Here is a 14,209-nt window from a genome sequence, read left to right as displayed (position 1 = left end):
CTACAATCACCGTAGCTGGTAACTCACTTTCTGACTTTATCTCAGCCAAATGATTTCTTCTGGTGGGACTTGACCTGTTGCAAGACTTGGGAATTTAAACAGTTCTTTTGCTGACACCGATAAGGAGGCTGTACATGTGCTCTGAACCACAAAACTGAAGTTTATTTGCCCCATTACAAGTCAGTTCAATGTTTCTAGAAACTGCCATGTGCATCCCTTTCTTAAAGGAAACTTAAAGGAACTAAGCTAATTGAGTGGTATTGTTTAAGAACAAATATACACACGTGCGTGCACGCACACATACACACACATATAAATCTATACGTATAGATTTATATCTATACATATAGTCCACAGTGTAGACTATGGCTTTGAGGAGGTGACAGGGGAGGGGAAAAGTCTTACATCACATTACTTGCCCTGCAATGAAGTCACATTGAACCTCCTTGTCAGGAGGGAGGGTAATGCTACCCAGTCATCTAACAAATGAGGCTGCCAATCAATGTGCTAGATGTTCCTATTTGTTTAAAAAGGAAAAGCTCCCCCAGATGCCTGTGGCTCATGCCTCTAGTCCTAGCTACTCAGGAGGCTGAGATCTGAGGATCGAGGTTTGAAGCCAGACCAGGCAGAAAAGTTTGTGAGACAATCTGTTAAGACTCCACTAAGCACTAAAAAGCCAAAACTGGAGCTGTGGCTCAAGTGGTAGGGTACTGGCCTTGAACAAAGAAGCTCAGAGAAAGTACCCAGGCTCCAAGATCAAGCTTCAGTGGCACTCAAGAAAAGGGTGTATGTGTAGTGGTGTGGGGGAGATGGAGGAGAAGATCTCCCCTTACCCCATCTAAATCTCCAGAGTCTAGGTCTAAGTATCACAAATCTTCCCCTAAGCGAGTCCCAGATGAGACTATAGTTGTAATATACTCAGGCTGTTGGCTAATTAAAAAATAATAATTTTTATTGTTATTAAGATACAAAGGGATACCATTTCATAAGTCAGGTAATAAGTACAATTCTTTTCGGACAATATCACCCCTTCCTTTGCTCCCCCCCCAAGTTTTCCCCTCCTATAGGCTCATTTTAAGGTCCCTTCTGCTTGATACCAAATAAATTACATCTTTGGAAATTCTGTTTATCTCTGTGGAGGCCCAATTGTAGTGAGAGGCCAGACTTTGTTTTTAGGTCCCTAATGTAAGAATTGTACTTTGAAAAGTTGATAGATTTTGCGTATTTGTAGGAATAAAGTCCTGCTTTGCAGAAAAGCAGCATTTCAGACTTCTGCTGCCACAGGCCTTTTATAAAAATGGTATACTGGTTTTATGCTCCCAAACTCAGATGGATTTTTCCTTCTTTCCTGGTTATTATAAAGGTGACGTAATGAGGGATTACAATTACAGACGTCAAGTAAGGAGTACATTTCTTTTGGGACCATGTCACTCCTTTACCTTTTTTTGGAGAAAAACAAAACCAAAAAAACAATTGTGAGACAAGGTCTCACTATGTGGCTTAGACTAGCCTCCAATTTTTATCCTTCTACTTGAGCCTCCTGAGTGCTGGGTTTACAAGGATGTACCACCATGCCCAACCACATACTTGTTTTGCCGGTCTTGGGGCTTGAACTCTGGGCCTGGGCGCTGTACCTGAGCTGCTTTTGCTCAAGGTGAGCATTCTACCACTTAAGCCACAGAGCCACTTCAGGTTGTTTTGTTTTTTGTTTTTTTGGTTATTTTTGAGTTGTTTATTGGAGATAAGAGTCTCACAGAGTTTCCTGCCCAGGCTGGCTTTGAACAGCAGTCCTCAGATCTCAGCCTCCTGAGCAGCTGGGATTATAGGCTTGATGACCAAACACCTGGCTACACATGGTTCTTTTCAAATTGGTGCACATGAATGGGGTATTAAATGTTCCCAGTTGGTATCAAAAGGTCATATGTGTTGAACATGCAAACCATTGTGGGTCTTATCAGATAATTGGCCTGGAAGATCACTTTCTCCAGGTACAGGTGTTTCTTACGTCCCAATGGGCCGGAGTTCTGTTCCCTCCTGATTCCTCAATGAGTCCTTGTTTTGCTGGGACCCTGAGTTGCTAAATTTCTGGGTCCTTTTTACAAAGCTCTGAAAAACAAAAGAGTGAAGGATGTGGTGTGTCTGCGCTGATAGGAACCATTTACTAGTTTTCGGCCTTGTAGTCTGAGGGAAATTAATCCTTAAAAGTTTTATTTTCCTGTGGAATTAAAACTTTGGGGTGGCAAGTTGAGGTCTGAGTAGGTCTGCAAGAGTAGGAATCAGGAAAAGACCAAGCTAACTTCACACAACCACCAGAAAGAGCCAACTTCCAATTCTCTGCCTCCCGAGTAGCTAGGATTATAGGCATGAGCCACAAAGCCCCTTCTGTTTTTATTTTTAATATAGAAACATGAGGATACATGAATTGTAATAAAACCATAGAGGTGCTTATTAAACTTCATCCTGCTGAACTGAGAGTGCTTTGGGTGCTGTTTAAAGCTAACAGGGTTTTCACACTGAAGTTGTTTGTTTTTGTATGTGTGACAACAATATAAGATGAGGATTCCACTTGATGCTGGCAAAAGATGGTATCATTCTGTTGTGGGGGGAAAAAACATCCCTGTCTAGGCAGGATAAGGCAGATGAGCAATAAGTGTGCTGCAGAAAAGAACAGATGCCTGCTATTTCCAGATACAGCTGGGCACCGCTCAGGGTGTGCCTTGCTTAATGGAGGGCCTGGGGATTACAGATGAGTCAGTACTAGCACAGAAAGCCTGCTCTACAGTGTGTCTCCCTCTCCCTCTTCAGCTCAGTGGGTTATGACATACAAAATGTCTTAGAAAAACATCAGTTGTTAAACTCAGACTGCCCAAGTCATCTAACCTATAGCCTTTAGTAGCAAGGGTATTGGGTTGACTGCTGTACCTCAGGTCCTTTGGTGCTGCTATGACTGAGGAGCTACTGCCATCTTTCTAGGGATGAGGTTCAACTTTGGAAAGCTGAGCTCACTCAGGTCTGTGTAGCAATAGAACCTCTCAGAGCTCTGGAAGAGGAATGAGGCTTGCCAAGGAAACGAAAGGTTTGCTTACCAAAAACTCTTGGTCCATGAAGTAGGGCTTTTCTGCAGATCCGTCATTGGTTTCCAGGTCCACAGCAAAACACAGGAGAAGTGTATCCAGCACAGTTCCAAACACAGACAGGAAACTGTGAGCCACTAGATAGGCAAAAAAAGCCACCAGTAGCAGAGGGACTGTCCATACCTGGAGCACACGGTTGTAGTTAAATGCCATCAGCCCTCCAAAAACAGTGTAGCATACCACCAACACCTGTCCAAAACCAGAATTTGTTGAAATCTATAAATCAATTGGTTAGAATGTTCTAGAAGGGTGTGTGTGTGTGTGTGTGTGAGAGAGAGAGAGAGAGAGAGAGAGAGAGAGAGAGAGATAAGTACTTCTTTGTATCCATGACCTATTGGAAAGTCCTTGTCAGAAAATTTGGCAGGATGAAATAAGGAAAACAAAAGCAAACTTCGTTAATGAGTATAGACGGGGAGATAACATTTTCATTTTATCCACAGCTAGTCTTCCTAGAGATTTGTACCTCTCAAAAGGGATTTCTGTTCCAGTTTTTCATTTAATACCATGATGTCACAAAACCATTTCCGAGTGAAAGCCATTTTATAAGTTTTGTTTTTCATCACAGGATAACAATCCATCGAGTTGGGTGTACGTGACTAGTATTACATGATTAATGGACTAGTGTACTACATGATTAGTTCCTGCCCCCTCCCCCCTTCCCCAGAGCTGAAATGGAAAGGCTTTCCAGAACTCCTGTGGGGAGAATCGGCTGATTCCATTTATGATGTGTAATGATGATATTTTCCAGGCTTGTAATTACAGGCCATAATGTACCTAATTCTTTAACAGATGCATTATGGTCATCTGGGGTCCTTGCTGCCCTTGGCTATCTATCTGTAAAGATGAACATGGAAATCCAAATCTACTTCCTCCTCAAAACCAAACAATCACCGCTTGTCACATACTTACTTAAAAGCTCATTAGCTTTTGGTGTATTTCTTGTGGGAAATGCAGGAAAGTGAACTAGTCACCAAAGGAAAATAAAATGCTTTGCCAGAACATGTGCCCAAATTGGAATGATACCGAGACGAGCAATGGTCTCTGCTCAAGAGCATCGCACATTTGTGACGCGTTTGTGTACATGCGGGGCTTCACTGTGACTTTTCTGCACACTTCTTCAAAAAAAAAAAATTATTCGGAGGCTAGGGGCCAGTGACTCACACCTGTAATCCTAGCTACTCAGGAGGCTGAAAACAAAGGATTCCATTTCGAAGTCAGACTGGGTAGAGAAGTCTGTAAGACACTCATCTCCAATTAAATAGCAAAAAGCTGGAAGTAGAAGTGTGGCTTAAGTGGTAGAGTACCAGTTGAGCAAGGAGCTAAGTGAGAGCATAAGGCCCCGAGTTTAAGCCCCAGCACTGGCAAAGGAAAATAAAAAGGATTCAGATGACAAGAGAAATGCCACTTTGGCTCCATTCAGAGCCTTAACAACCCTTTTTACAGACTTAATAGCCTTAAATAATGCGTAAATTTCGTTGAAAAGAAATGAGTGATCCCCATACTTTTATGGCCAAACCTCTACAAATCATACTCATCTCCTATTAGTAATATATTCATTTTAGACATAGAAAAGTAGGTTAAAATTACACCAGTAACAAAGACAGACTGAGGATTAAATCTCTACCTGTGTATGGTGGATCCCCAAAAAGTTTCTATACCTTTGTTTTACCATCTGCCAACCAGGACCAGCTCACAGGATAGAGGTAAAATGTGATAATGAAGCAAAACATCCACTATGGAAGAAGTTGTCAAGAGATACACACACACACACACACTTTTTTCTTTTTTGTCTGTCATGGGGCTTAAACTCTGGGCCTGGGCACTGTCCTTGAGCTCTTCAGCTCAAGGCCAGCACTCTACCACCTGAGCCACAGTGCCATTTCCAGTTTCCTGGTGGTTCATTGGAGGTAAAAGTCTCAAACTTTCCTGCGTGGGCTGACTTTTAAGCCCCAATCCTCAGATCTCAGCCTCCTGGGTAGCTAGGATTATATACGGGTGTGAGCCCCCACCGGCACCTGGCTGCGTTTTTATTTTTTACAGCATCCCTGGAGAATGAACTGAGGGCCATGTGCTTGCTAGACAAATGCTCTCCTCTTTCAAATCAATTGCTGTATGGCTACATTTTTTTTTGTAGTCCAGCTACTTTTATTTATTTAGTCAAGACATCTCACCTTTCCTAGAAAGATTATGAAGTCTCCAAAGCAGTTCACAGATGTAAAATGACTCGAATTCTTGGAGAAGATTTTGAGTGCATCTTTTGCTGACGTACAAAAATCTGTCCCATTAATGGCAGTTGTAGCATAGGCATGCTAAAACAAAAGACAACAGTGAAAATATTGGTGATTCTCATAATGTCAATAAGGAGCGTGCAAGGTACAGAAGGGGAGGGGGCGACTACAAACCTACTCGCCATCTCTGCTCATGACCTACCAGTTCCAAGTCTCAGTTTCGGATACCATGCAAATGTAGTCTCATAGAATTACAAGTTGGAAAGATGAATAAGACGTTCTGGTCAATAGGGTGGGTTAAACACCCTACTTCAAACATTGGGAACACACAAATGATCTTTGTTTAAAGCATAGCACAGTTTGAGGGCAGGAAAGGAAGTATAGCTGCAGAAAGTAAGCAGGCCGCAGTGATTTGTGAGGGGTGAACTCAAGGGTACAGAGGTTGGCAGCTAGGGATTTATGCCCTTAGGCTCTTACTACAGAACTGAGCTCCCTGACCAAATTCGGAATTCAGACTCATTCATACTCAGGCACCAGCGGTCCCTGAAACCACTAGAATGACTAAGGTCTGGAAAAGTGCAAAGTAAAACGTTCTCCTCCCCAAGGCCAGGGAACAGGGGAGCTACACAGACATCCCTGCTTGCAGAAGATGAAAAAGATCTCCCAGGAACAATCTACAGGACTCCCCTGCCCAGATGCATAACATCTGTGCTCTGAGAACATTCTAGAAAGAAATATTCAGTCAGGCATGGTTAAGATGCTAACAGACAAATGGAAGGAGAGTAACCCAAGGGTTGGGGGGGGGGCGGAACCCACGTCAGCTGAATAGAAATTCTAGAAGTGAATGATACACCTCTTAAATGGTACAGTATCAAGATGATACAACTGATTTATTTTTTTATTATTTTTTGTCAGTTGTAGGGCTTGAACTCTGGGCCTGGGTGCTGTCCCTCAGCTCTTCAGCTTAGGCAAGAGCTCTATCACTTGAGCCACAGTGCCACTTCGGTTTTCTGGTGGTTTATTGGAGGTAAGAGTCTCACAGACTTTCCTGCCTGTGTTGGCTTTGAACCGCGATCCTCAGATCTCAGCGCTCAGCACAACTGATTCTTTTATATCCTTTTTAGAAGCATTTTATATTGCTACATGGCTTCTATAATTTTAATCTTTATTCAATATAGATTCTAGTGGGCTCTGCTATGTTTGCACACATGTACAAGTGGGACTAACTGTTACAGTTATTTTGCTATGACAAGTAACAATGCAATGAACATCTTATTCTTGATTTTGAATAACTAAAGATGAATTTCTAAAAATAAGATTACTCTGTGTGTGTGTGTGTGTGTATGTGTGTGTGTGTGTGTGTGTGTGTGTAAACATTCATGTGAGAAGATTTATGGGGTGATTTTATTTCCAAAATACTTTCCCCTTAGGACTATTAGGTAATTTCAAGATCATCCACTTCCAATTATCTTGAAGTCTCTGAAAATGCCATTTCTAATAAAGAATTAGTTACATTCCTAAGAAAATACCCTGGAATATTTTCTGCTTAGGATGTTGTTCTTTTTGCTTAGATGAAGAGTGAAATTTTTTTTAATTCCATGATTTATCCCATGATATACCTTTCTGAACACTTCAAAATCATCCTAAGAAAACCAGTTTGGAGTCTTCTGGCCCCAACGGCACAGGTCTCCATCACAAGAAGTGGAAGAGGAGATGGTGGTTGAGAAACAGGTGTGTGATGAAGGAAAAATTCAAGGCTCTTTTACCCAACTCCCTCATCACCAAAAACAAGAGGCTGCTAGCCAGTTCCCCATGCTTCCTAGAGCAGGGATCAGATTAAATCCCTGCAAAGATGTTTTAAGTTCCACCCAGAACTTCAGGTGTCTGGTTTACAAAGAATACATTAAAATTTGCTTTTGAAACCTCCAACCCCGTTGGCAGGAAACTGTTGCACCGGTGGGACTTGAATCTTGGGTGGGAATATGGAAATTCACTGGCTCATATTGTTGAGGTAAACATCTTCAACACCATAAGGTTTTCTCAGAGTCCTGATGGACCAGTCTGTGTTGAGTGTGGGGTATGGCGGGGACATGGAGAATGGCAAACTCATTCTTCTCAAGTCTGACATCCAAGATCAAGAACATTCTCCTAAGATCCCTTGGGGAATCAGTGAGACCCAGAACTTTTTAATTTTTTTTAATGCTTATTCTAAGCTTCTGGATATTAAACTCTCAATTTTCCTTAGGCTAAATGCTATTTAAGAGTGTGGGCGGTTAAGGGTGTGGGTTCAAATCTCAGATACTGGTCTTAGGCTAGTGATTTTACCTCTCTAAACCTCCATTTCATCCTCTATAAAGGAAGCCACAGCATGGACTATAGAGGGATGGATGTTGGGCGGATGAAAGGACATATGCCCCATAAAGCGCCTGGTGATGGAAAGTGTTCTGTGCAAGGTGGCTATTATACACAGCTCACCAGAGATGACCTCATTTACAACCTGGAGCACAGAGAAACTCTTTCATCACTTGGGGGTGAGGGAACCTATAGTTTCTTCTCTCTTTTTTTTTATCCTCAGGCTTTAATCTCTCACATCTCAGGGATGCAGAATGGATGGGCCACTGGTCCCAGTGTGTCACCACAGGCCACCCGATCTCTGTCTCCATCTTCAGCTTCTGTACCCAGTTCCTCACCCTGTCACATCCCCCTTCTAAATTGAGGTTCTTCTTACTGCACTTCCTGAGTCACACAGGGCTGTACAGGTATTATAGGGATTTCTTTTTGGTACCATTCAGAAGCAATAAAAACAGATTGTGCCCCTGGCACTGGTGGCTCACGCCTGTAATGCTAGTGACTCAGGAGGCTGAGATCTGAGGATCTCGGTTCAAAGCCAGTCCAGGCAGGAGAGTCTGTGAGACTCTTATTCCCAATTAACCACCAGGAAACTGGAAATGGTGGCTGTGGCTCAAAGTGGTAGAGTGCTGGCCGCGAGCAAAAAGAGCACAGGGACGGCAACCCAAGCCCTGAGTTCAAGCATCATGACAGAGGGAGGAGGGAGATAAGATGTACCCCAGATGGCTGGAGCTGGGCCTAACAGAGGCTTCCCAACTCATACCTGTGGCCCTTTAAGGTTTTGTCCATCTGTCTTGTGTGTGCAAATAACTACGGGAGGCAAACATCCATCAAGTGCCTACTATCTACCAGGATGTAGTAAATGTAGTAACTAATTTAATCCTCAAAGCAACCTTAGTCAGATAAGGCAGCCAAGGACAACAAAGCACCGAAGGCTGGGTGGCCTGTCCCTGTCCCACACCTGCTGCCTGCAGGAAAGCCATCTCTGATTCCTCCCGTGCAGGAAACCACAGAGTTTGAGCTGTGCTTTGTGCTTTCCTTCTAGAAGGGTCCAAAGAATTGAATGGTACTCTCACAAGAGGTGCCCAGATACAGAGCAGGGACCATGGCTGGACAGTGTATGGAAAGAGGCTGGGTTCCCATGGTGCCACCTCTAAAGGCCTGCTGATCAGCCTTTGTGGCACCTGTCACCTCTCTGTTGCCCCATTTCTGCCAACGGTGAAGTTCTGTGCTGGAGATGTGTCTTGTCTGTGCCCAGACCTTCTCACCCCCTCGTCTGCTCCCATTATTCCACCTCTGTTTCTCACCACCGCTCAGGGAAACAATCACCGTGGCCCTATTATTCCCATCTTCCAGAAAATTCTAAGTATTGATGAAAAATGAGAGAGCTAAGTATATATGGAATAGAAATGTAGATTCTCTCTTTAGTTTACATTGAGAATTCTCCAAGAATGTCCATCATAGCTTTTATGGAGAAAGTCAGCAGAGAGCCTCCATCCATCTCCCCCGCACCCCAAACTGGAATGGTTTCTTCTTAGGATGGCAAACTGTGAGGTTAGTTTTCAGTCTTTTTAAAAAGGTAAATAGAGACAGTGCCACTGGTTTACCCTTGAAATCCTAGCTACTCAGGAGTCTGAGATCCTGAGGATCATTGATTGAAGCCAGCCCAGGGAAGGAAAATCTGTGAAACTCTTATCTCCAATTAACCACCAAAAAGCCAGAAGTGGAGGTGTAGTTCAAATGGTAGAGCACTAGCCTTGAGTTAAAAAAAAAGCTCAGAGGAAGCACCCAGGTCCTGAGTTTGAGCCCCAGGAGCTGCATACTTTCCATTGAGGAAAGTATTGGTCAAACACCAGACCATTAATGGCCAGGTCTGTTTTTGTGGCTTCCTAAACAAGTTCTCATAGTTAACAGCAAGAGCTACCAAGAACAAACTAGAGAAAGAATTGAAAGAAATACAGTGAATTCTACATCTGGATAAATCTCCATACACATGGCTCTACAGGAAAAGGTACAGAATCAACCCCTCGCCAGTTTCCCCCTGAGCTTCTTTGGCCACAGATGAAGTTTGTGCAAACAGCCTCTAGGGCTGAGAATCACCCTTCATGTCCCCACAGGAATTCACTGGTCACCACTGTCCAGTGAGGTGGCAATTGGAAAGCCTGTCTGCGCCCTCAGGGGTCCAGCCAGGTGGAGGAGGGGGGGTTAGAAGGAGGGAAATGTCTTTGCTGTGAACTACTGCAGCTATAGAAGCTAGGTGCAAGGGCAGCGTGGGCATGTTTGCTCTGAAACTTTATTTGCTTTTTGCATATTTTTTAGAATGGCTTTATGATTTCCTTGCTCAACATTAAAAAAAATCAATAATCCAGCACCACAAAAAGACAAGGAAGAAAGAAGATCACTGATCTGCCCTCAGAAATAATGGCAGCTAATATCACCTGACCATCTCCCAGAATTCCTCTGCATGTATACACTGCTGCTGATGGATGGCTGGATGGATAGATGTATTGAAAGATAGAAGGACTGAAGAATGTGCAGCAGGGAATGAGTAAGGAAAAACAGAACAGCACTCCATAAGGTGTTAAAAATGTGCATGTCCAGTTGATTGTAATCAAACCAAACAAAAAAAACTACACCCGGACTGAAAGAATTGCTGGAAACTCTGCCTTCACAGGCACGCCTTAGGTTTCCAAAGAAATAGAAAAAGTGCTAAAACCATTTACTGTCTTTTCCACTTTTTCTATTTTGAGATAGGTCTTTCTAGGTTACTCAGGTTGGCTTTAAACTTGAGATCATCCGACCTCAGCTTCCAGGATGTGTGGATTGGGTATGTACCACCACACCTGCTGTGGTGAAGCTGCAGCATAAGTTAGGCAGCACTGAGGACAAGGGATGGACGCTCTATCACATTCATCTGCCTCCTGGTTTCTATGAGATTCGTTACTATTCTGATTTTGCTAGGATTTACATACAGGGGCTCCGTGGGTGGCAGCCCTCTTTTTGTGTGTGCCAGTACTGCGGCTTGAACTCAAGAGCCTGGACGTTGTCCTTTAGTGTCTTTTGCTCAAGGCTGGTGCTCTACCACTTGGGCCACACCTCTATGTTCAGCTTTTTGGTGGTAACTGGAGATAAGAATCTCAGTGGCTTTCCTGCCTGGGTTGGTTTGGAACTGTGATCCTCATATCTCAGCCTCTTGAGGAGCCAGGATCACAGCCATGAGCCACCCACAGCTGGTCTGACTGTCTCAGTTCCTTAGGGAACACCACCAGCCCATGCCCGCCCCTCATCCCCCTGCTCTGCCCACCTGCCTTTCACACCAACCCCAAAGATCCTACAGTCCCTCTGCTTGTACATGCTGCTGCTCCCCTGCTCCCCTCTCCTGTCTGTACCAACTGCTGATTGAGCCGTAAGTGAAGATGCTTTTGGCAAATCAAGAATGCCTTCCAAATACTTCTTCATAAAAAAAAAAAGCCAAAAAACCTTGAATTCAGCCTGGCACTGGTGGCTCACACTTATAATCCTAGCTACTCAGGAAGCTGAGATCTGAGGATCAAGGTTTAATGGCAGCCTGGACAGACAAATCCAAAAGGCTCTTTTCTCCAACTAACTGCCAAAAAGCTGGAAGTAAAGCTGTGGCTCAAGTGGTAGAGCACCAGCCTTGAGCAGATAAAGCTTAGGGAGTGCTCAGGGCCCTGAATTCAATCCCTAGCACTGGCACAAAAACAAACAAATAAATCTGAATTCAACTGATTGCCTCGTTTTTTTTTTTTTTCTTTCACTGGACTGTGTGAATGTTACCTGCATTACTGCCTCATTTTACCTCTGAGGAAGATGGGCCCTCAGCTAGTACTCTGACCGACACACTGGAACCTCCTCCACAGCCACAAATACCCCACTCAGGCAAGGCCAAATTGCCAAACTTTTGGCTAATCTGGAAAAGTCTTCATCCGGCCTGCAGCCAGCTCCCCTCCCCCAGCAGTGATGCACTCCTGAATGAGCTGGCAGGGCCCGGCCCTGAGACCATGCGCAAGTGCTGCCTTGATCCAATAAGCTCAGCCCAGTTCCAGAGCCCTGTCATGCCTATTAATCTCATTTGATCTGTGCATAATCAGGAGGAAATGAGCAAGCCAAAAGGGAGGCCTGGTCTTTCATAAGAAAAAATTAGACCGGGGTCCTGCAAAGGATGGGCCGGGGGTGGGGGGGACGCTGGGGCAGCTGTGGACTTCAGGCTTTATTAGCAAAATGAACAAGGCACATGTGTCCCTGGGTCATGAGACCAGTATTCTCCTCACCCTTAACCTTGACAAGGAGCTGTAGATAGGGCAATGGCGCCGGTAAGTCCATGGCTTTTGGTGCCATACAGAATACCACCTAGTAGTACAGTCATCCTGGGTTAAGTGTTTCAGCCTCTGGACCTCAGTTTCCTCATTTGTACCATGAGGGTAATACTTAACAAAAACTGAGTCCTAAGGATTCACTTTGCTGGGCACCGGTGGCTCATACCTGTAATCCTAGCTACTCAGGAGGCTGAGCTCTAAGGATTGCAGTTCAAAGCCAGCCTGGGCAGGAAAGGCAGTGAGACTCTTATCTCCAATCCACCTCCAGAAAACCTGAAGTAGTGCTGTGGCTCAAAGTGGTAGAGCACTTGCCTTGAGCAGAATAGCTCAGGGACAGCACTCAGGCCCTGAGTTCCAGCCCCATGACTGACCGAGAGAAAGAGAGAGAGAATCTACTTCAATGGTGTGTGCAAAATGTCTACCTTGTGTCTATTATGCTGTCCAAAGACCATTTCTAGGCATTAGAAGGCTGGGTTTTTTTTTACTTAAGAGAATGGAAAACATCTCTAAATCTCTAACTGAAATGTCAGACACTAGAAATGGTGAGAGAAAGAGAGAGAGAAAGAGACAGAGCCAGAGACAGAGAGTGGAGGCAGAAACAGTAATGCCCATGTGTTTTTCATATCATACTGGGGAAATGACTTTTTTTTTCTTTTCTGCCAGTCCTGAGGCTTGAACTCAGGGCTTAGGTGCTGTCCCTGAGCTTTTGTGCTCAAGGCTAGCACACATCCACTTCCAGCTTCTGTTGTAGTTCATTAGAGATGAGTTTCGTGGGCTTTCCTTTCATGGCTGGCTTTGAACCACGGTCCTCAGATCTTAGCCTCTTGAGTAGCTAGGATTACAGGCATGAGCCACCAGCGCCCAGCATGGGAAATAATTTTAAAGCTGGTGTCTATTCCCCACCGGACTCCCTGCAGGTTGGCTCAGGGCTGGCAAAACTAGAGTTGGGGCCACATGGTTCCTACAATTTGTTGTTTGAATTCAAGAAATTGCTGCCAAATCCAATATCCTACAAAATCCAATGTTCTCCTCCACCCCCTTGTGTCTTCCAGAGATTCAGGTCTGACTTTAGGGTCTTTAATCCAGTGTGAGTTAATTTTTCACTGGGGTGTAAGGAAAGGTATTTCATTCTGCAGTTTCCCCAAGATCCTTTGTTGAAGAGGCTGCCATTTCTCCCTTGCTTATTCTTGGCCATCTTTGGCCACATATACCAGGGTTTTGTTTCTGGGTTCTCTATTTTGTTACAAAGGTCTATATGTTGTCTATCTAGCACATGTCTATATTTATGCCAGCACTAAACTGTCTTCGTTACTGTGGTTTTGTAACATGACATATTTTCTGAGCCCCAAAAGGCCACCTACTCGTCTTCCCATTTTAACTCCTCTTCTATCAGGTGCGTCAGCTGAGCGCATGTATGGTTCAGACAGCTTCCCAAGAAAGGGCAGCTCTTCTGAGCCAGGAATTCCTTCTTCATCACCTCCCTGCTATTCTAAACAAATGGTAGGAGCTGAGCAAAGTCAGCATGAATTCAGGGTAGGTATGGAAGCAAAGGGGGGCCTTCCCAGTCATCCCTCAATCCACAGACACGTACAGAAGATCTGTGCTGGCCAAACTCCAGGCTGGGAACTGGTACATCACTGAGTGAGACCAGTAACCTCTGATGCTTTGGCCCTCATCAAGTTCCTTTGTTGTAGCTTTGATGAAGACAAGCCTTGGGCATGGCAAACATGCCCCGCATCCTTTCTCCACCCACACGGAGATGCATCCGATGAAGTCATTCAGCCTCAGCTGTCTCAGGCCTGGGATGAATGTAGGTCTTGTAAATGTACTTTAATCCCACCCCCCACTGCCCCTGCCAACGGAGGCATTCTATAAAAGGCAAACAGGGGACTTGGGGAGTGGAGGATGAAACCACAAGAATGTTCAAAGCCTGGAGCCAACTGCCAAAACTTTTAGGAACTTTCTAGCCCCACCTACAAGAAAGCTTGCGGAGCCAAATGTATCCACTTGGCTTCTTCCCTACTGTTCAGGGAACTTGTGTCTCAATGTGTGTAGACTGCTGGGAAGGACCATGGCCTGATTGATTATCCTAACACATGGATGATGTTGTACCACCATCTTGTCCTCATCCTCCTCCTCCTCCTCCCCTCCTCCCTCCCCT

The 14,209-nt window shown here is 44.5% G+C and overlaps 1 protein-coding gene across 1 annotated transcript in view; it reads right to left on the bottom strand.

The window, feature by feature from the left end:
• Nucleotides 1-2,001: 2,001 nt before the first annotated feature.
• The window catches only part of Slc44a3 (solute carrier family 44, member 3), a 59,398-nt gene continuing 47,190 nt past the window's right edge, over nucleotides 2,002-14,209 (bottom strand). Inside the window, exons 13-15 of the mRNA XM_013018240.1 lie at nucleotides 5,306-5,443; nucleotides 3,087-3,323; nucleotides 2,002-2,106 (exon numbers count right to left, since the gene is read on the bottom strand). Coding sequence (XP_012873694.1) covers nucleotides 2,002-2,106; nucleotides 3,087-3,323; nucleotides 5,306-5,443 — 480 coding nt within the window. The remainder of the gene's footprint in view (nucleotides 2,107-3,086; nucleotides 3,324-5,305; nucleotides 5,444-14,209) is intronic.

Source organism: Dipodomys ordii, unplaced genomic scaffold, assembly GCF_000151885.1.
Source record: "Dipodomys ordii isolate 6190 unplaced genomic scaffold, Dord_2.0 Scaffold39, whole genome shotgun sequence".
Taxonomy (NCBI): domain Eukaryota; kingdom Metazoa; phylum Chordata; class Mammalia; order Rodentia; family Heteromyidae; genus Dipodomys; species Dipodomys ordii.
The sequence above is the reverse complement of the archived record's forward strand: the minus strand, read 5'-3'. Positions and strand labels throughout refer to the sequence as shown.